This window comes from Hippocampus zosterae, chromosome 6 (genome assembly GCF_025434085.1).
Source record: "Hippocampus zosterae strain Florida chromosome 6, ASM2543408v3, whole genome shotgun sequence".
NCBI classification, from domain to species: Eukaryota; Metazoa; Chordata; class Actinopteri; order Syngnathiformes; family Syngnathidae; genus Hippocampus; species Hippocampus zosterae.
In genome coordinates, this window is record NC_067456.1 from 8,392,346 (window position 1) to 8,413,011 (window position 20,666).

Consider the following 20,666-nt stretch of genomic DNA (forward strand, 5'->3'; position numbering starts at 1 on the left):
ATATGCAAAACTACTCAACCATTTTCCAAAAATGTTTGCAGAGCAACAGCACAGGGGGTCAAAACAAAGAACTCGATGCTTTTAGGATTTGTTATTCGTGTTCACCATTTTAGCCTTTTTTTTCTTCAATTTCATTGGTGGAAAAAAAATTCAGGCGTTACTTCAAGTGTAAAGTCATCACTCATTTTTTGCGAGTGATAAGGACCGAAAATCTGCTAATTGATGGCCAATAAAATGCACTTCGGAAGGGGGGGGGGGTTGGGGAGGTTAGCCCCAAAAATTCTTCAGTGGTTCTTCACGGCTGCTCGCTGGCCAGTGCAGAGCCGGAAATACAGTGGCCATTCGGGAAAATTAACATATTTTTCCGGAATTCCCCATGTCCACCTAAACCCTGTGTTCGTCCCTGTTTGACACCTATTTGTCTTATTTTTGATCGGGCTGTTTTTAGCATTTTTGCCTTGGCCTTGGTCTGCACTGTACCAAGTGCCCACTCCACGTTCCACTTTGTCAAACTTTATTTGCGTATTAATCAAAAAGGGTAAAGGCCGGCCGGCTGCTGTGGCATCATTATCTCCTTCCATTTGCGCATGAAGCCCACCAAAGGAGACCTCTGAGGTTTCACTCGTCGGCTTCCCATAATTGCGGCGCTAAATGTCTACGCGTGTGACACCGAAGAGCCGACGTTTCTGGACATCCTTCCATTAAGCGTGAATGCGCCACGCACCCACTATGTGTGCGACCAGGCGTGTGCATGGGTGACGACACATGAGAGAATGGGTGTCAGTTCCTCACTTTTCACTATTCCTGTCCACCTGTGAGCCTTTTATTGAGACGAGACATATAGTATATTAGGTATGCCCCCCAAAAGAACAACAACAATGTTCGTCATCATCGCCGTTGTCTGTTGTAGCCGTCCTGGAGTCGGTCTCCCTGGAGAAAATCATTCCCGAGTCTCCCCAAGGCAGCGAAGCAGGAGACATGTCCCCGTGTCGCTCGCCGTCCACACCGCGACACCTCCGCTTCAGGCCACCGGGAGGTCAGATTTGACATTTTTGCGCTTTAACCCTTTCATGCACCCTGTAACCTGATGGCATGATAAGCTGTTCCATTATTCAATGATAGGGAACATAATTCAAAAGTATCTTGGTTAAAGAAACGAGATTTTCTACAAATTATGTCCTATATGGATCATTCAGAATGCGATGCCCTTGATAGAGCATAGAACCATATTTCGGAACGTGCCTCACTATACAACGTTTACCATGTGGCGTAATCAGTTGAGAAGGGTTTTTATAAATATTAAGGTCAGAAAAGTAAACTTTACTGGTCATTGTCAGAAGTATACATGATTATTTTAAACATATTTGAAAAATACTAATGTAAAAAGCTGTACTTCAACAATTTTTTTTGCACAAAAAAAATGTTCTTGTTGCCCGAATTATTATTATAATTAAATTAATAATTATTGAGTCCACTGATTTTCCTATCCTGCCAGGTTTGAAACATTCTTCAGCACTTCATTAATATGTATCGTCGTTAACGCAGCATTGTTTTATTCCAGTATTTTATTATTGACAAAGAAATCTTGATTCTTGAAAGCTGAGCAGTCATACCGCCCCCACCCCACCACAAAAAAAATACCCACATTTCAATTCCAAAATTCCCCAAATTACACAAACTCGATTTTCTGTCTTACTAACCTTAAATTATTTACACGATGGCCAGATGTCAAACATTTTATTCGCCACTTATCATTGTTTTAATGCTCATGTTTTGTCCCTGCAGTCCAGTCGGGGGAGAACTCCCGCTGCGCAGTTTCTCCCGCCTCAGCTTTTGCCATCGCCACCGCAGCAGCGGGGCATGGCACACCCCCAGGTAGCGCGCGCACACACACGCCAGCGGCAGCAGGCTAACAAAGGGATGTGAAACAGGGACGTCCGGTCAGGGGAGGCAGGTGAGGCACAGCCTCACCTCTGAATGCGCATTGCATTGCGCAATCATCACAAACTGGGTTGATATGCGCAACTGGCTCGTGCTGCTTGCCGTATATCTGCATGTCGCAAATATAATGATTAGCCAATTGAATAAGCGACCATTTTTTGCCTTATATATTTGTAAATGTGACACTAAAGGAGTCACAGCCTCACCAACCATGAACCTCACCGCACGCCACTGATGTGAATGTAAATGTAAATATTTCCTATGAAAAGCCATGAACTGCGCACTGCCCCTTAAATAAAATCGACACGATGATGTTGATGATGAAGATGATCTTTTTTTTTTTTTCTTGTACAGCGTTCAACAACCCCGAAAGAACTTGCGATAAAGAGTTCATCATCCGACGGGCTGCAACCAACAGAGTTTTAAACGTGCTGCGGCACTGGGTCTCCAAGCACTCACAGGTGTGTGTGTGCGTATGTTTGTATAACATCACTTGACTCAAGTCGCACTATATTTAATGCCGCTGCATTTATCTCTTCTGCCCCCCATCCTTGCACAATAAGTTCTTGCGGCAACCTCGCATCTACTATACAGTCAGTTGGGTCAGTGTCATGAATAACGCACTTCTCTTTGTGGACGTGCGCCCCCGTTCAACTGCATCGATCCGCTTCCGTGGCTTTTCTTCGATCATATTAAACACTTGGTTAGGCCTCCTATTACCGACACACGTGCGCACGCAAATGTACGTGTTAGAAAAAAGGGCTAAGGAGCTTGTTAGAAGTGACCTTTGGGAAGGCGTGATGGCTGAGAAGGAAAGAGGGGAAATGGTTCGGGAAGAGTGGAAGGTTAGCAGACGTAAACAATTTCACAGTGGTGACTGATAATCAATCACAAGGGGGGTGGGACCAGATGAGAAAATTAATCATCAGAGGCTTCAAAAAAATGGCAAGGGGCACTGAATAAATTAAATCTAAAAACCACCAAAGCTAATGGTATTGATATATGGATTCTAGCTTTTTGAATCAAAGTAAATATGACTGAATTTGAATCCTACAAAATCAGCCTTTTTGTGAAAATTGACACGTGATTTGAATGGACTGAGTTCATTTTTTGTTGTTGTTGGATTTGTGCAATGAGGACTTTGAAATGAACGGAGAACTGAAGATGTCAGTCATCTGCCTCCTGGAGGAAGTCCTCCGAGACCCGGACCTTCTGCCTCAGGAGAGGAAGGCCACTGCCAACATACTCAGGTACACACACACACACACACACAAACACACATTCTGCCTGTCGTTTTATTCACAACACAGGTAGGAATGTGAAATATTCCATGTGATGCATTGCCTTTTATATCATGCGTTGTAAATATGTATTTCCCGCTGACAGTGTCCATCAGAAGTGAGCGTGATTAATTGTCGCAGTACATGTCAATAAAATGTTACTTCTCAAAAAACATCACTTAGTTTGTTTGTTCCTTTTAGTGCCCTCTCTCAAGACGAGCAGGATGACGCCCAGCTGAGGATAGAAGACATCTTACAGATGGTGACAAAACACACACACACACACACACAGAACATAAACTCTCTTTGGTCAACACATGATGTGGCCCTGCAGGATTAAATAACATTCGACACTCATTTAACCGTTCCCCTACTTGAGTGGGTCGCAGTTGACAACAAATCTTTCAGTTCCACCATCCCACTGAGACTGAGCTTGTCTTCATTTTGTTTTGAACATGTGTGTTTTACGAGGACTCTTTCTTTTCCGAAAAGGGCCTCCCCGCTGCACTTAAATATCGATATTCGCGGTGTGCACTAGTACAACTTTAATTTCCCTGGTTACTCTCTAACCCAGCCCCCAGAATAGTGGGACCCTTAGTTGTCCTCATCAAGTAATGGCTGGGAAGTGCGCACTCACTCACACACACACACACACACACACACACACACACACACACATGCACACACGCTCCAGGACACACATCGGCACTTCCTCCAGACAATGACCATAAAAACTATTCTTAATCATCAAGTGTGTTATTAGATACCCAAGAATGAGCCTCTGCGTATTTGTAGTTAGACATTCGGGGTTTTTTTTGTGGGCTTTTTTTTTTTTTTTTTGCCACCGTACAGCCGCCGTATCTCAGATTTTTGCTCGCAAGTGAAAGCAAAATTAAGTACGGTAAGACAGCAAAATTCTTCAGATGGATCACTCATATCTGAAGGCGCCACATTATCTACTTTTCATTTGTTTACTCCGGCAATGTTCTCCTGCTTGTCCATGTCATATTTGTGCAAATTCACACGCATATTCGTATGTGTGTGGGTTCAGGCAGACTGTCCCAAGGCGGAGTGTTTCGAGTCTCTGTCCGCTATGGAGCTGGCTGAGCAGATCACGCTGCTGGATCACATCGTCTTCAGGAGCATCCCTTACGAGTCAGTCATCTCCCCATGCTGATGTCTAGACATTGAAGTCTAAACAGTTGGATTGGATGTATGGTGCATTGTTCCCCCGGTCGTTTGCATCCGTGCTATAATGGATTTTCAAAGCCATCTTTGTGACAGTTTTAGGAAAGTGCTATATAAATAAGTCAAAGTACCATCTTTTCTGCACTATAGGCGCTACGGATTATAAGCCGCACCTTCAATGACTGGCCTATTTTAAAAGTGTTTTCATATATAGGGCACACTACCCTATGCAACAGTAGTTGTCTGTTTGAGTGCTTGTCAATTACTGTCAGTCAAGCCCTTTTAGGTTACAATCGGTACAAACCTGCTGATAATCACCACTAGATGGCATAGGAACACTAACAGGGAAACAACACCCTGTATAAGGGGCATCGGATTATAGGGCGCACTGTCGTCGATTGAGAAAATGGAATATGCTTTTAGGTGTGCCTTATAGTGCAGAAAATACGGTATTTTTAAGTTAATGGCTGTAATGCGTGTTCCAGGCTCCTTCGTGTCTTTGTCAGATAAGACACAATCATTATGTTACTTTTGGGTGATTCCTTTGTACGATCGGCATCCTCCCTCCCTCAGAGAGTTCCTGGGCCAAGGCTGGATGAAGTTTGACAAGACAGAGAGGACCCCATACATCATGAAAACAAGTCAACACTTCAATGATGTGAGTGTCGTTCAAAACTTTTTACTCTCCTATACAGGAGCTGTGGCCAAAACATTAGTCAATATCTCAAGGGCTGCATTTGATGTTTTAAACGTACCCAGCAGCCAGGTTATTCGTACACTGTAAAAACCGGGCTTAAGAAGAATTCATTGCCATTATAATTGTCGAATAAATATAATCATTTGTCATTATAGTTAGTTCAATTTGAATTTATCAAGCAATAATTTAACAAAATGAAGAAAAAATGCCCAATGTATATGTACATTTGGTCTTTGTTATTACTAACAATCATTTACCAACTATTTAGTGTGATACATGAATAAAGAAAACCTAAAATACAAATGGAAACAAAAGTAATTTACCAATATTTGGAAACAATATGTTAAATGAATGAAACACATTTTGACTTATGACAATATCAACGCACTGTGGGCCGGGTTGATGAATCAAATGGGCCGTAAGTGGCCCACGCACCATATATTTTCAACCTTTACTGTAGACTGCATGCATTAAATTTCTTTTATTTTTTTTAAACTTGTGTTTGCAGATGAGTAACCTTGTGGCGTCACAGATCATGACCCACACCGATGTGGGCTCCAGGGCCAGCTCAATAGAGAAGTGGGTGGCCGTGGCCGACATCTGCCGCTGCCTCAACAACTACAACGGCGTCCTGGAGATCACGTCGGCGCTCAATCGCAGCGCCATCTATCGCCTGAAAAAGACCTGGGCGAAAATCAGCAAGCAGGTGCTCGTCACACCAGCGATGTTGACAGAGGAGCTCATTGGGGGGGGGGGGGGGGGGGGGGTAACCCTTGCCTTGTGAAATGAATCGTCCATTTTTCTTGTCTAACCAGATGTGCATCTTGGTCGTGACTGACTTCATTTTCTGCCGCACAGACTAGAGCACTGATGGATAAACTGCAGAAAACGGTGTCCTCGGAGGGAAGGTTTAAAAATCTGAGGGAGACCTTGAAAAAGTGAGCCGTCTTGAAATCTTCATCTCACTGTACCAATTTTCAGTCATTGCACGCCTCATGCTGACCACTTTTGTTTGTCCCCTCAGCTGCAACCCTCCGTGTGTGCCCTACTTGGGAATGTATCTGACAGACTTGGCCTTCATTGAGGAGGGAACGCCCAACTTCACAGAGGAGGGTCTTGTCAACTTTTCCAAAATGAGAATGGTACAGTACATTTATGCCCGTCGAAAGGTGGAATGCGACCTCTTCATCCAATCACCTGACAGCAATTTAACATTTCTCCAACACAGATTTCACACATTATCAGAGAGATCAGGCAGTTCCAGCAGACGCCCTACAGGATAGAGCATCAAGTTAAGGTAACTGACTCTCAAGTTTGGCTGAGATCAGCCAATGAGAGGATGGGAAAAATGCTAATGTAACTGAGAGACAACTCATTGTTCCTGGCAGGGCAAATTTGAAATACGATTGGTTAAAGAAGTAGTTTCCTTGCAATGTAGTTTAAGTGACATTGGCCGGCACTACTGATTCTGAAGGCCCTGACAGCATAAAAATCTGATTGGACAAACAAAAATATGTTTTTTTTTTTAATTTTTCACTTTTAACTCAACTATGCAAGACATAATACTGTTGCCATGCAGGTGACCCAGTACCTCATGGATAAGACGCTGATCATGGACGAAGATACTCTCTATGACCTCTCGCTGAAGATTGAGCCCAGGCTTCCTGCCTGATCAATAACGTCCTTTGGCGAACGGGAGCCTGCCAAACTTGGACCCCACCCATCCCCCAATGAGGTCCACGCTATCATGTGATGTCAAGCGATCGAATGAAGAAAAAGCCTGGGAAAGCTTTTACGATTGTAAGCGTAATGCTGGGAACACTTGATTCGAGCAACTGGGCCGATGGTCCTCAAGGACGGCATTAGGGAGATGAGCTTGAGGGTTTTGAGGAAACGGTGTGCCGCGTTGCCGCCCGCATTCGCCATTCCTCAGCGTGGTGCCGCTCGGTGGACGGAGTGGATCGATCGAAATGTAGCATACTGAGCGGACGCGACAGCGAGTTACCTTAGCTAACGTCTCCGTGTTGTCGTCCGTGTTGTGTTGCGCTGCTGCGTCCATGTGCAAGAGCCTACGCCCCCCAAAAAATGCTTTCTTCTGCATGATTTCAGTTTGGGGGTGTAAATGTCTACATGGCTTCCGGTTTCATCTCTGACTCCAATTTAGCACTATACATCCTCGGTGGGCTGGGTAGGGCATACATGCCCTAAACCCATGAAATATTGAATGCAGGGGTATTGACCTTGTTTATACCAGGCCGCATTGTCGTTGGGGTAATGATACAGCTAGCTTTTAAATTCAAAATTCGTGTTCACATTCAGAGCTGTAAGGGAATACTGTACATTGCAAAACAAACCTAAACCAGAACAGCGTCTTCAATCTTTTCTTTTTTTTTTAGGACATCTAAACAATTGTTTACACAGAGTGAATTATTATGATATCACAACACACACAAAAAATAGGCAACACAGTGGTCTAGTGGCTGCGGCATGTTTGCATGTTCTCCACATACTCTTGCTTCCTCCCACATACAAACATGCATGTTAAGGTTCATGAAACACTCTCAAAATTGTCCAAAAGTGTGAATGGTTCTTTGTCTCGATCTACCTTGCCATTGATTCTACCAAGGTGTAACTCGCCTCTGGCCAAATATCAGTTGCGATAAACTCAGTTCGCCCCCCGGGGCCAAGATCTGGAGAAGCGGTTGAGCGAATGGCACATTTCTAACAGCATTTCTTACTGCACAGATATTTATGTCTGCAATGATCATTTGAAATTGCAGTAGATTGCTGTTCTGCCATTGCTGTGTCTCAAGCCCAAAATCTGAGCCACGCTGTGTTTGTTTACAGACTAGGCGCACGTCTAGGGAATCAAGCAGTTGCCCTTTCTTTTAACTAATATGCTCTGTGTGGGAACCTTAATAATGGCCCCATCATACTACTGAATTGTCCTTTCATTTTAGCAGAAGTCAAGGAATCGTGAGGATAAATGGATCAGATAATGGATGGATGGGCGTCTTCAACCATTTTTACATCTATTTAGAAATAAATATATTCTTTCACATAAGGTTCAGATATTTTAATAAATGGCTGACTATATAGATAGAGATTTTTCACCTCCACTCTTTTGAAAAATGAATGATAAAATTGTAAAATGTCAGGAAACAGCTGTTTTTTTTTCAAACGCAACTCCTGTTAATCGACGAGATTACTGTTGTCGCTCAAATGGACCCCTCGTGCTTGTTCTCTTATCGTCAGCATGTTCGTGCAACAATTGATAAACCAATAGCGCCCTCTAGTGGTGTACCGTGCCCTGATAAGAATTTTGAATACAGTCAGTAAATGTTCTGACTTGGACAGTCTGCCACATTGCGACACGTGTAAAATTGGGCAACCACACGTTTTGATTTGGTTTGTACTTTTTTTCAGGGGCGAGGGTGACTCCGCATGAGTTGGGAAATATTTTAAATTGTTCTAGTGTGAATATTAATTTGAATGTCTCGCGTCTCCGTTGCTCTTCTGGATTGTAGAGCAAGAAAAAAAAGTTGTTTGAATGTTTGGGGGAAAAAATGTAGCATTTGAATAATCAAAATTTGTGTTCTGTATGCTGATATGATGAACATAGTTGTCCTGCATGTACACAACAACTGCATGTCGTGCATGTCTGACTGGCCCCTCCGCTTCTGGTTTGTCACGGTTTGTGTGTGTCTGTGCGTAGCTGTCAGGAGGCACACGTTTTTATGTTAGTGTTCCTCGCCAGGTCCTAAAATTGCCAGCTGTTCTTTTTGTACTGCACTTTGCCATTTGAAGTGCCAGTCTGACACTCTGGGTGAGGGTGGGGTGGGGGGTGTAATCATGGATGCTGAGTTTGTAATGTAAAAGTCCTATTTTTGCGTCTGTGTGTTTGTTACTACTGTGTCCGTCTGCATTTTTTCACTTGCTGGTGCAAGGGAAAATAAATCAACATGCCTTAAGTGTTGGATTATTTCCTTCCGACGCTCACTGACTTCCTGTTTACCCTCGTTGTCAAACGTTTTACACAATGACAGTATCTTCTTTGCAGTGCACAATTATGGCCTCCATGTTCCTTTAAGGCCATTTAAGGACATTGTTCTCATGACAATAGAGACTTGCGGTAAAATATACACACAGCTGCAACCATCATCACACACCATGCCAAATCTATCGAACTATTGAGGATAACTTACTTTTGGTGGTCTAATTCACATATCTTTGTAAAACGCTTCACCTTTGTGGTAAATTGTAATCTATTCTACAGTCAGTGTTTTTGTTGCATGAGGGCGGAAGGGGGGGGGGGGCGGTTGACCTCTAGGTGGAGCAACTGATCCATTAAAATGCCAGAGATTTGATGTGGCTGAGCATCTGGGCTCTATATCTATATATCTATCTACTGACCTGAAACTTGAAAAGACAGCACTGTCAAGAACGGATTCGTCTCTTGTACAAGGCAAGTCAGTCATCAGTAAGACTGAAGACTCAAAGCAAAATTGAAATTCATACTGTAGGTCATTGTGAATGGTCATTTGTCTTGATGTGCCCTGCGATTGGCTGGCGACCAGGCATGTGGTGGGTCAACCCCACCACATCCACAAAGTCGACCGCAGCTCAACTGGCACCCTAATGAAGATGATCACCACAGAAAATGGGTGGTTGGATCATGTATTCATCATATTAGGCCAATGAAATCTTGAGTTTAATCTCATTTCAGCCGATTGTCAAATCCATTATGAAAAATTTGTGGCAAGAAAATTGAACAAGAATAACTCGCAAAGGCGAAGAAGCAGACGTTTTGGCCTCTTTTTAAACACTTCAAAGATCATCTGACATGAATAATTGGTAAATCTGTACTGAACCGAAGAAAACACACAATGCGGATTTAAATTTACGACCTCGCGCTGATCTTCTCTTTCCTCAACAGTGATGTCATTCATGGCACTGGCAGCTACACTTTGTAATATGGCGCTGTTGTGAACGATTATGTCATGAGCTTCACAATTTGCCTAAAAATAATCACTTGTCTTAATTAGTTCCTTCATGTAAAATGTTCTTGCTGTCTTCCAATAACTACAAGCACATTTCCAAAGCATTTTCTCGTTGAAAAATCCTGAAAAAGTAACAATGACAATCTCTCCATCTATCTATCAAGCGAGAAATCCTTTAAAAGTAACGATCACAATCTCATGATCTATCTACATATTGATCGTTCGATCATCTCTCTCTCTCTCTCTCTTTCTCTCTCTCTATCTCTCTCCATCCGTTTTATTTTATGTAATGTTCTGCATACTTTTGCAACAGCATCATAACCCATGTCACTTGACGACTTTTAGCACCAAATAGACTTCGGAAAATGAGTTGGCAACACTGCTTACCACCGATGGCAGCACTCACACAGCACAAGAGGTGCCCTGGCTGGTGGGCTAAATGAATGAATTAGAACTCAGTTGGTGGTTAACCTGACATCCACTTTGTCCTTTCCAAGGCCTTTATTTAATCCAGCCCAGTCAGCAAAGGCATCTGGCCCGGATTCGGCATGAAGCTGGCACAGCTGGCCTTGAGTCGGCACTAACATAATGCATGTGGGCCGAACACGGCCCAGGAGTGGCAAAGGAGGCACTGGCTTGACTCTACCAAACCAGATGAGGGCCGGTTGTGGAGTGAAGTAAAAAAACGACCATGTATAGTAAGGCATTTTTGGACGAAATTTTTAGCCGAAAAAAAAAATGTATTGTAAGGCATTTTTGGACGAAAGTTTCAGCCAAAAAAAACGACCATGTATAGTAAGGCGTTTTTGACCGGAAAAAAACAGGGATCGAATTCTCAACCTCTGGTGTGCCACTCTATCACTCTACCACTGAACCAAAGCACCTTTATAGAATGAGGTGTTTTGTTTTTTTATTAATCATGGTCGTTTCTTTCGGCTAAAAAAAACGTACTTTACATGGTCGTTTTTTTTCGGGTAAAAACAACTTACTTTACATGGTCGGTTTTTTTTGGGTAAAAATTTCGTCCAAAAACACCTTACTATATATGATCGTTTTTTCAACTAAAAATGCCTTACTATACATGGTCGTTTTTTTCAGCTAAAAACGCCTTCCTATAAATGGTCGTTTTTTTTCGGCTAAAAATTTCATCCAAAAATGCCTTACTATCGTTACTGTCGTTTTTTTCGGCTAAAAATGCCATACTATACTGGTCGGGGGGGTTTTTTTCGGCTAAAAACGCCTGACTATACATGGTCGTTGTTTTCGTCCAAAAACGCCTTATTATACATCGTCGTTTTTTGGGGCTAAAAACACAGGCCACATATAGACAGACAAACAACTGTCCGCCGTCACATTCACACCGAGAGACAATTTATAATGTTCAATCAGCCTGCCACGCATATTTTTAGAATGTGGGAGGAAACCGAAGTAGGCCGATATGCTAACCACCGTGTCATCTGTTTACATGTTCAATAAACAAAGAAACAAGCAATAGGGGAAGGCCTTGCTGACCCTGACCGCTCACCACTCCTGATGTGTGACCACATAACATGCTCAATGCTGCAGATAACCACTCCCATTTCCAAGGAGAGACCTCAACCACCCTCCCTTTTCCCCCCTCCTCGACGACTTCCAAAGTGTAGTTCATCCTCTAATAATGAAAAGTGAAAATTGCAGCCCGTCAAGCGAAAACGACATCCGGCGGGTAATTGAATCATCACCGTTGAGCAGGTTTGAGATGAATCCCCCGTAAGGAGAAAATCAAACGGTTGGCAAGAATGTCGGGCGGAATAAAGCACATGTGCCGTAATCCCATTAAGAGCTGCACATTCATGCATACTGTACACTCTGCGGAGGTCACAAACAAACACCCAACAGTATTAAACATGCATGTTCATTCTCATCATAAGTCGTTTTCATTATGGCTCTGAGCAGCCACCATCAAAGCCTGTGGAACATATCGGATTAGGGAAAAAAATGAGACACTGATGACCACAGACATGTTTTTAATGAAGAAAGCAAACATACAATGTCAATGACTGTCTGTCTCATCGTTCTTTGTTCTAAAACTACACTTCGAAAGTTGTGAATTACAGTGCCTGAAATTAAGCCTTTCATGTAACCTGATGACATAATAAGCTCTCCACTGTAACCTCTCGTACCACTCTCGTAACTGCTCTCTCTGAAAGGGTTAAAACAAAAAACACGCAAATCTCCGAATGCGTTTCTCCATTAAAATAACAAAGCAAAAAAAAAAAACCAATAACAAAACAGACCATTCCGAATTTGCTTTTGTCATGCATTGTTTTTATTTATTTTCAAAATGCTCAAGGCAATTCAAAGAATGATATGTCAGAAATATTACGCAGAATTTTAAAACAATAAAACACAACACCATTTTTTTTTTCTTTAACATGACACAAAGGTATTGTTTAAATAAAGATCACAACTGTCAGTTAACTCATTTGCTGCCAACTGTTCTCAAACTGCCACGGTCTTCATATTGCTACTTGATTTTGAGCTTTTTGACGAATCTTTCAAGACCAGGTGGCTCGAATCAAACCTAAGTGGCTTTTTAAAATGGCATTCCTCTTTCACTCTCGGGACGGCATCATCTTTATTCACATTCGCGACGCATACTTCTTACATCCTTCTGTGACACATTCTCTGCTCATACCATGCATACTGTACTGTATAAATACCTCGTTCAAGTATCAGATTTCTAAACTTTAAATGTTTCTCGTTTCCCGCCCTCGGTGTCGACGTGTCAAGCCGAGATTCATCGCCTAATCGTTATCTTCTACTCTAAAGTTGTGCTGATTTCAAATCCAAAGTGAGGCAATGCCGCCATCTATGTGGATCTGTGAGTCATTACGGTCTGCGTACAAACTTGAATTTCACAAACAAATTGGGTGAGGCTCTCTTTGTTGTCGAACCATTGAAAATGTTACTCAATTAATATATACGTTGGTGACCGTAAGCGGTTAGATTTCATTTGACGAATAAAAAAAACTAAATCCTCAGATTGAATTAACCTTTTCATGCACCCTGCAACACGATAAACTGTCCACTGTAGTAACCGCTGTCCCTGAAAGGGTTAAATACAGACCGAACAGAAAAACAAACTTTACATCCTGTAAACAAATGTATTAACAGATTTTTCATGAATTGTGCAGTTTCACTCCACATTGCACATGTTGTCCAGGCTGTTCTCTTGACCTTCGGGCAGCTGGTGGCGTTCGAGTAGTCGGTAGCGGAAAGACACGCGGTTGATGTAGTTGCCGCTGGACACCAGCCTCACCACCGAGTTATCACAACTGATCTTCATCTGGGCTGAGAAACCACACCGACAACCACAGTTGGAACTCACGGACCAATTCATTCAAGGGCCCTCTGATATGATGCATTGTAGTTCTACAGCAGTAAAAAAAAAAATCCAACTTAACCCTTTCATGCACCCTATAACCTGATAACATGATAAGCTGTCCACCGTAGTAACCGCTGTCCCTGAAAGGGTTAAAATCGCACCATAAACATACCGTCAAATGAGATCATGTTCAAAGGAGGACCTAGAGTTGTGCCTTTTAAATCGTTGCAAACAATCCAGACAAGTCGCTATTCATCACTTTATGGTGGAATTTGTACCTGGCAGGTTTTGAGATGAATGAGCTTGAATGTTTGCTGTGGACATTTTGGGACAGCTTGTGGGATACGCTGAGCTAACAAGCGCCCTCATTTACATTTTACAAACAAGAGAAAAACAAACACATTGAAAAACTAATCCGACAAGCAGAACGTGCAAAAGCATTGAGCCATAAATCTGTGTGACATTCTGAAATAAAGCATAGCTGCGCTTCAAAAAGTTAAATGTACATTTTGGAGGCTTTTTACTTTTGTTTTTGGACATAACAGGTGTGTCAGAAAAGTTCCAGAACTGGTGTCATGGAACATTTCTGACACACCTCATAACAATGAAAGCAACGGGAAATACCATGACAGTTTTTCAACATGTTGAAAACACAACTAAAGTGCAACTAAAGTACCCAATGGGGGAGCCATTCAACACATTGCCAAAAAGTCTTATAAATTATAGACAAAACTACTAATTTTTGACAGTAAAATATTTTCTAGCTAGCTACCCAGCTAGCTATTGGGTAGCTAGCTAGCTTGCTATCCAATAGCCGTCAATGTGTTGCCAACAAGGTGCCAAAGTTTGGATTTGGTTGTGCCAACGTTGATATTTACCGAGTCCACTGAGAGGAAAACACAGATCAGCAACAGGGAACATGCGTGATGTGTCTACGCTGTTTCCACCCAGGAGCTCCACATAGTCACCGGAACCCGAACATCCAGATGACAGCCTCGCCTTCCCAAAGAAAAACAACAAAGGAACTGTGACAACTTACATGCAAACAGCGCTATGTGTATATTTTCACGATTCATTTGGATTATAAAAAATAGCTGCAAAAATAGTGGCAGCAATTTCCTGGACTTGCAAAGGCAAACTTCGGATGCAGTTTCAGACTGATGAAAACTGTCAAACTAAACATCAAACAAAGAGAACTATCACTTTTTAAAGTAACCAAACTACAGTGCCTTAAGAATGGCCCATGCTAGCAAGTTAGCATATAATGGAAACCCCCCTTGGCATACTAACGGGTAGAATTGATAATTGCAGTTTTACAACCCTTTCAGCAGGGGATGTTTGAACACATACGGTGGAACAAAAAATGTATACACATAAAATAACAATACTCACAGGTATATACGGTATAGATTTTTTAATAATCTGATTTATAGCAACTTGCCGAGTAGTACAACAAGAAGAAGACAAAAATATGAATCTTTACTCAAATATAAACCAATCAATATCCAAATCTGTGTCAATTAGACTTGCGCAGTGGGCCCAAATTGCTTCCGTATAAACTGTACGCACTGTAGACGAAGCAAACAGGAGGGTCTGACCTTGGGCCTGAGCTCGTTGCTTTTGGCCTGCTCCAGGCTGAGCTGTGCCAGTTGGATCTCCACCGGGTAGATGATGGAGAAGCTGCAGTTCCTGTGCTGATGAGGCATCACCATGGTGAAGCTGCCCTCTGGGCTCTGAGACATGATGTTACATGCTGCAACACACGCGCACACACACACAGACACACACACAGACACACACTCACACACACGCACACACACACAATTTGTCACAAATTGGACATAATCAGCATTATTGTATCCTGCTAACATCAACTCTATTCTGGAAGATGCCTTCTAAGTCACATTATGGGAAATACAGTACAGTACAGTATAGTGTATTTAGTAACTCCCTGGACATCGCACATTTCAACTATCGAGCAGTCGAAGCATCTTATTTTCTCCAGTCAAACAGCTCACTCCTGAAACTTCCTCAAAAGAAAGTTTCGAGGAGTAATAAATCTATTTGGAGGAGTATATTTCGCCAGTGATTCCCACCCATTGTGCTGCCATGAGAGTTGATTAGATACAGTATGGCACAAGAAATGACACAATTTCATTTTATTGACCTGAAATTCTTTGTTTTTGACAAATACGCTGCTGTAACTTTGTTCATTCATCTATGTCGGTGAGTGACATAGTGACAGAGCGATTCAATCCTCTTTGAGTAGCCCGTGGATTGCTCTGTTGTCATCCATACAACAGCAGAAAATTTGCAAGTAAATTCAGGAAATCATTTTTTTAAAAAACTGTAAAGCGCTTTGGGCACCATATGCGCTACTCCATTTACAATGTATGTATGTACTTTATGTATGTATGTATGTATGTTTTTATTTATTTATTTATTTGTTGACATTTTAATTGGTGATTAGTCCACATGTGAGCAGCTGGGCGTGAGTTGCAAGCCTACAGCTGCTCCCTGTGAGTGTTTAAGCATTCATTCGTAAGTAGAGGCACACGTAAGTTGCGTTAACATTGGAGCAAACAATCAGATGGACTTCAAGGGACAGTCCATAGCTGTCGCTCCCATCCAAAACGAGCATTTTTTTTTTTTTTTTTACACCTGAGTGGTATTTGCTGGTCAGTTCTCGCTTGGCTGCCACATTGTGATTCATACAATGACGACAGCATGTTTGTCCAGCAGGCTGACAACAGGTGCTTACTTCTTCTCGCTCTTGGCAATGACGCACAATGAGTGTGAAATGCGCAGCAAGTGCACCGCCGCCCTGAGCCCTCGCTTAACCTCGAAGCACCCATTCATAAGGAAGCTGTTTCAAACGATCTACTCTTTAACAGGCACTTACGAAAAGGGTTGGGCAGCTTCTTCACCACGAGGGTGAAGCCACTGTCCGGGTTGTGGATGCGGAAAAAAACCATGGCGACGTTCTGGGATGAGCGACTGGTGTGGCTCGGCAGCGTGGACGAACAGATGTCCGTGTAGCGCTGGTGAAGAGGCAGTGGGTGGTCCTGGGTACTGGGGAACTTCTCCCCCTTCAGGACCCAGCCATCAAATATCTGGGAACACACGCATGTCCATCAAAGGTCCATGTACGACACGATAAGCTGTCCACTGTAGTAACTGCTGTCCCCGAAAGGGTTAAAAAGCTTGTCAAAGTTTTTACATGACGTGCTTTAGGCTGATGAATAAAAAATAACAATCATAATAATAATAATAATTTTTATCCATTTGTGTTCATATTGTATTTAATTGAAAGATGTTTGTTGTTGTTGTTTTTTTTCTCCTTTCTTCTTTCTACATACATTCTTGCTGCTGGAGGCTGTAAATTTCCCCAGTGTGGGACGAATAAAGGATATCTTATCTTATCTTACCTCAAAAAATACTTCGTTTTCCACTTGACTGAAAAACATTTAAAGGCAGTATAGTAGGCGTGAGTGTTCATTGAAAGTAACGCAGCAGCTTAACTCTTTTTTTCATTCATTCATTTTCCGATCCTCTTTATCTTTTTATTATGTTTCGACCAGTCGTCGGTCCCTTCCCCCAACCACAAACTGCAACCTCTCTCACTGAGGACTTCTTCTCCTCCCCCTCCTCTTTCGACCAGCTCTCATCAACCCAGTATGTCACCAGGTTCCTGCCTGTCCGTCACAACAGAGCAGGTAAGGAACCAACTGAGGAAGATGAATGTGAGGAAGGCAGCAGGTCCGGACAAGATCAGTTCCCGGAATTGAAAGATGTTTGTTGTTGTTTTTTTTCTCTTTCTCCTGTCTTCTTTCTACATACCTTCATGCTGCTGGAGGCTGTAAATTTCCCCATTGTGGGACGAATAAAGGATATCTTATCTTATCTTATCTTATCCTTACAAAGGTCGCTGGAGCCTATCCTAGGCGGGGGACACCCTGAACCGGTTGCCAGCCAATCGCAGGGCACGCTTAGACAAACAACCATCCGCACTCACACTCACATCCAGGGACAATTTAGAGTGTTCAATCAGCCTGCCGGGCATGTTTTTGGAATGCGGGAGGAAACCGGAGTACCCGGAGAAAACCCACGCAGGCCCAAGGGGAACATGCAAACTCCACAGAGGGAGGTAGGAGCGGGCATTGAACCCACGACCTCTGCACTGTGAGGTCAACGTGCTAGCCACTGGACCACCGGGTCGCCAGTTTTACTTTTAAAAAGTCAAATTTGTATCTTCTTTTAATTTCATCTGTTGATAAGAGATGTCGGTTCGGGTTTATATGTTTGGAGAACACCCGCATGCAGCCCTGTTCTCTCTCCGCAACCAATCCCAACTGACTTTGGGTGAGATTCTGTACTTCCCGATAACTTGGCTTGCGATAGAACATAAGGAACACATTTCATTGTGACCAAGTGCAGTTTTATACATTTTGCCCAGAGGGCCCCCCCCCCCCACCCCCTGTGCGTGGGTGGGCGAGTGAGGTCAACCTTAATAAAGTCGCCGACGTCGCAGTCGATGTTGACGTCATTCAGCTCCAGGCCGATGACTTCGCTGGGCTCGCCGATGATGAAGGCGGCACAGGACAGCTGCTGCGACGATGACGCCACGAAAGTGAAGTGGCCCTCGATGGCCAACATGTCCAAACATCCTGACAAAGTGGACATCGGGGTTACATTAGTCACATTAGTTTTTCGTATTATTTTTTTTTTCATCAATTCACAAAGATGGCGAAGCTATCGGAACATGTTTGGATGATATCAAAACCTGAGCCACTGCTAACAAAGAACAAAAGCTTTGTGTACAAGCGCAAGTTATTCAAAGAAGGAAACGAGGTTGCGTGCAGTTTTTTTCCCATTCTATGTATGAAGTTGTCAAAATGGAGACTGTATTCATACATGACAGAATTTTTTTTTTAAATATCTGGACTCAAGTACAAGTACATTTTATACTCTGCTCTTTTCTATTTTTACTTCAGTGAAGGAGTCAAAAATGTTCAAGTATAAGTACTCAAGTAGCGCACGTGGGTACTTTTACCACCTCTGCGTGATCAACGACAATAATAAACATATCACATTTCCCAATATTGAGGGCAAAACTGTGTAAATTTAATCACTAAGGGATCTATTAGTACCATATTTCCACAAATGGTGGCCCGGAGCTACGAATTTACTCATCTGCAGATTGAAAGGGAGATCTTTATTTGTACAGACATACAGTATGTTTTTTTTTTTAAATTCACATTAAAGCAAGCATTACTTTTATTTCAACTCGGCTGAAAAGAAAAGACAGACTGATTTCCACTGGGATGCTCATCTTTAAAGATCTATTTTTCATAATTGTGTTATTTCAATACTGCATGTCTCTGTAGGGGCTGCTGTATTGGTTAGCAAAGGGCTCACTAGCGTGATTCAGCAGTCATATTGGATCACATTAGATTGTACAGGTGCATTGAATGTCATGACCAGTGGATGGACACACACACACACCGCAAAATTAAGACCGGCTAACTTCTGAATGCAGCCAATCCACTTACTGAGAGGTCGCCTGAAAATAAAGTCTTCAGATTCTCTCTTCTGCTCCAAGCTGAGAAGAGAATATAATCCGTCGGACGTATCGTCCTCCTGAAAGTACACGTTTGAGAATCAGGCACCACATAAGCAGGTTTTGGAGACATGGATCTCACCTCGATGTAGCGGCTGAGCACCGTGCCGGACGAGAGAGAAAGGAAGAGGAAGAGAAGTTCTGTGCGCACAGACGGAGACATGCCGGCGGTGTGCGTGCGTGTCTCTTTGCCACTAAATCTTTGGAGAGGAGAAGAACAGCTGGGGATGCTCGGTGGCAGCGCTTATATAGCAGCCGCACAGAGTTCAATGAAGCGTCCAGCAGGACTTGAATCATGTGTGAGGGTCAATCATCCATATGCAGATTGCATTTTGCCTTTCTTGTAAAATGCACAATTTGTCCAAATGAATATAGCAGTGTTTCCTCGCCTTTGATGTGCCAAAGCACATATTTCATTCGGATTTGAAAATCGTAATCCACACAAAGCAGAAAATGGTCAAAGCAGATAGCGAGCAATTCCACGAAAGAAAGGCTAATTGTTTGATTCATGCTGGGTTTTTTTTTTTGCCATTCCCAATTCAAGTTTCAATATTTAACCAAACCACATCACTTAAAAAAAACGCTGACACACAATGCAAAATGCCATTGACAAGCTAATAAAACTAACATTGCTATTACGACCCTTCCAGCAAAGGACTTTCAACCACCATACGTGAAGCAACACATGCGGACAACCAATGTAAACAATACTCACTCGCACTTATTCATTATCATAATATCACTGCAGCTTACAGAGTTACTTAGTTGTGCAACCCTTCTTCCTGTATTATGTCGTGTTTATTATACGTGTCCTTGATGGCCAAGGTGCGCACACCGGAACGAACACAATGTCAATGGGCAATGGAGCATGAACTCACAATTCACAAAATATTTGATTCACTATATTACCGGTATATTTAATTATATTATTAAATTATGTTTTCGTCTAAAAAAATGTACTGTATATATTACGGCAGCCTCATAATCAACGGGTTTGGAATTTTGGCTAAGGCCTGTGTGAAGTTGGGATGTTCTTACGTAGCTTGCGTGGGGTTTGTCAAGTTAGCTGGCACAGGCACAATCCATTGATGACTCAACAAGTCTTTCACGAATTGTTCTTTATGTTCCCTTCCCTTTCCATTTCTTTGAGTGTCCTTCACTGCCAAGTCATTGTTTTATGTGGAGAAACAATGCACCGAGACAGAAACTGTGTCCTAATCCAATTCCTGAAATTCACTTAGATGCGGCTAATTGTTAGGATCCACGCATCCATTGTGAAAGGTCAAACTTGACAACAAGCGGAGTGTTAGGGCCAGCGACTCCTCATCTAAATCACACAAAATACGGCATGTGGCCTACAGTTACCCTCTAATGAGTGGTGACATTTCCTTTGAACTGATGAAGGTCTTGGACGCCACACGCTCGGCTCCAAAAATAAGAAATACAACAAAGGGCAATAATAGCTTCTAGACAGGAGCCTTTCCCTTCAGTTTGCAATGACCTATTCAAGGTGTATTACCATCAATTTAAGACCATGGGGGTTTGCGGGGGGGTGCCAAATTAATTGGTGTCC

At 42.6% G+C, this 20,666-nt stretch overlaps 2 protein-coding genes across 4 annotated transcripts in view; one reads left to right on the top strand and one right to left on the bottom strand.

Moving 5' to 3' along the window:
• Positions 1-9,077, top strand: part of rasgrf2b (Ras protein-specific guanine nucleotide-releasing factor 2b) — a 38,356-nt gene extending 29,279 nt beyond the window's left edge. For all 3 annotated transcript variants that reach the window (XM_052068818.1, XM_052068817.1, XM_052068819.1), the window contains 12 exons: positions 911-1,036; positions 1,786-1,875; positions 2,296-2,402; positions 3,079-3,191; positions 3,423-3,483; positions 4,273-4,376; positions 4,983-5,067; positions 5,615-5,812; positions 5,965-6,044; positions 6,131-6,248; positions 6,335-6,403; positions 6,686-9,077. In XM_052068818.1, coding sequence (XP_051924778.1) covers positions 911-1,036; positions 1,786-1,875; positions 2,296-2,402; positions 3,079-3,191; positions 3,423-3,483; positions 4,273-4,376; positions 4,983-5,067; positions 5,615-5,812; positions 5,965-6,044; positions 6,131-6,248; positions 6,335-6,403; positions 6,686-6,778 — 1,244 coding nt within the window. In that variant the 3' untranslated portion in view covers positions 6,779-9,077. The remainder of the gene's footprint in view (positions 1-910; positions 1,037-1,785; positions 1,876-2,295; positions 2,403-3,078; positions 3,192-3,422; positions 3,484-4,272; positions 4,377-4,982; positions 5,068-5,614; positions 5,813-5,964; positions 6,045-6,130; positions 6,249-6,334; positions 6,404-6,685) is intronic.
• Positions 9,078-12,561: 3,484 nt separating this feature from the next.
• Positions 12,562-19,315, bottom strand: LOC127602451 (corticotropin-releasing factor-binding protein-like). Its single transcript, XM_052068578.1, has 7 exons — positions 19,176-19,315; positions 19,026-19,113; positions 17,980-18,140; positions 16,376-16,586; positions 15,072-15,226; positions 14,352-14,472; positions 12,562-13,439 (listed from the first exon to the last, which is right to left on the bottom strand). Exons 1-7 carry the CDS (start codon positions 19,254-19,256, stop codon positions 13,285-13,287), a joined length of 972 nt encoding a protein of 323 aa, XP_051924538.1. The 5' UTR covers positions 19,257-19,315; the 3' UTR covers positions 12,562-13,284.
• Between the last annotated feature and the right edge of the window lie 1,351 nt (positions 19,316-20,666).

What these genes read in the sequence shown, in the direction of transcription:
- LOC127602451 (XM_052068578.1), bottom strand. Translation starts at nt 19,256, where the DNA reads ATGTCTCCGTCTGTGCGCACAGAACTTCTCTTCCTCTTCCTTTCTCTC. An exon ending in TATTTTCAGGCGACCTCTCA is followed by an intron (nt 18,141 to 19,025) that starts GTAAGTGGATTG and finishes CCACTTTGTCAG; the next exon opens with GATGTTTGGACATGTTGGCC. An exon ending in TTTTCCTCTCAGTGGACTCG is followed by an intron (nt 13,440 to 14,351) that starts GTAAATATCAAC and finishes GTGGTTTCTCAG; the next exon opens with CCCAGATGAAGATCAGTTGT.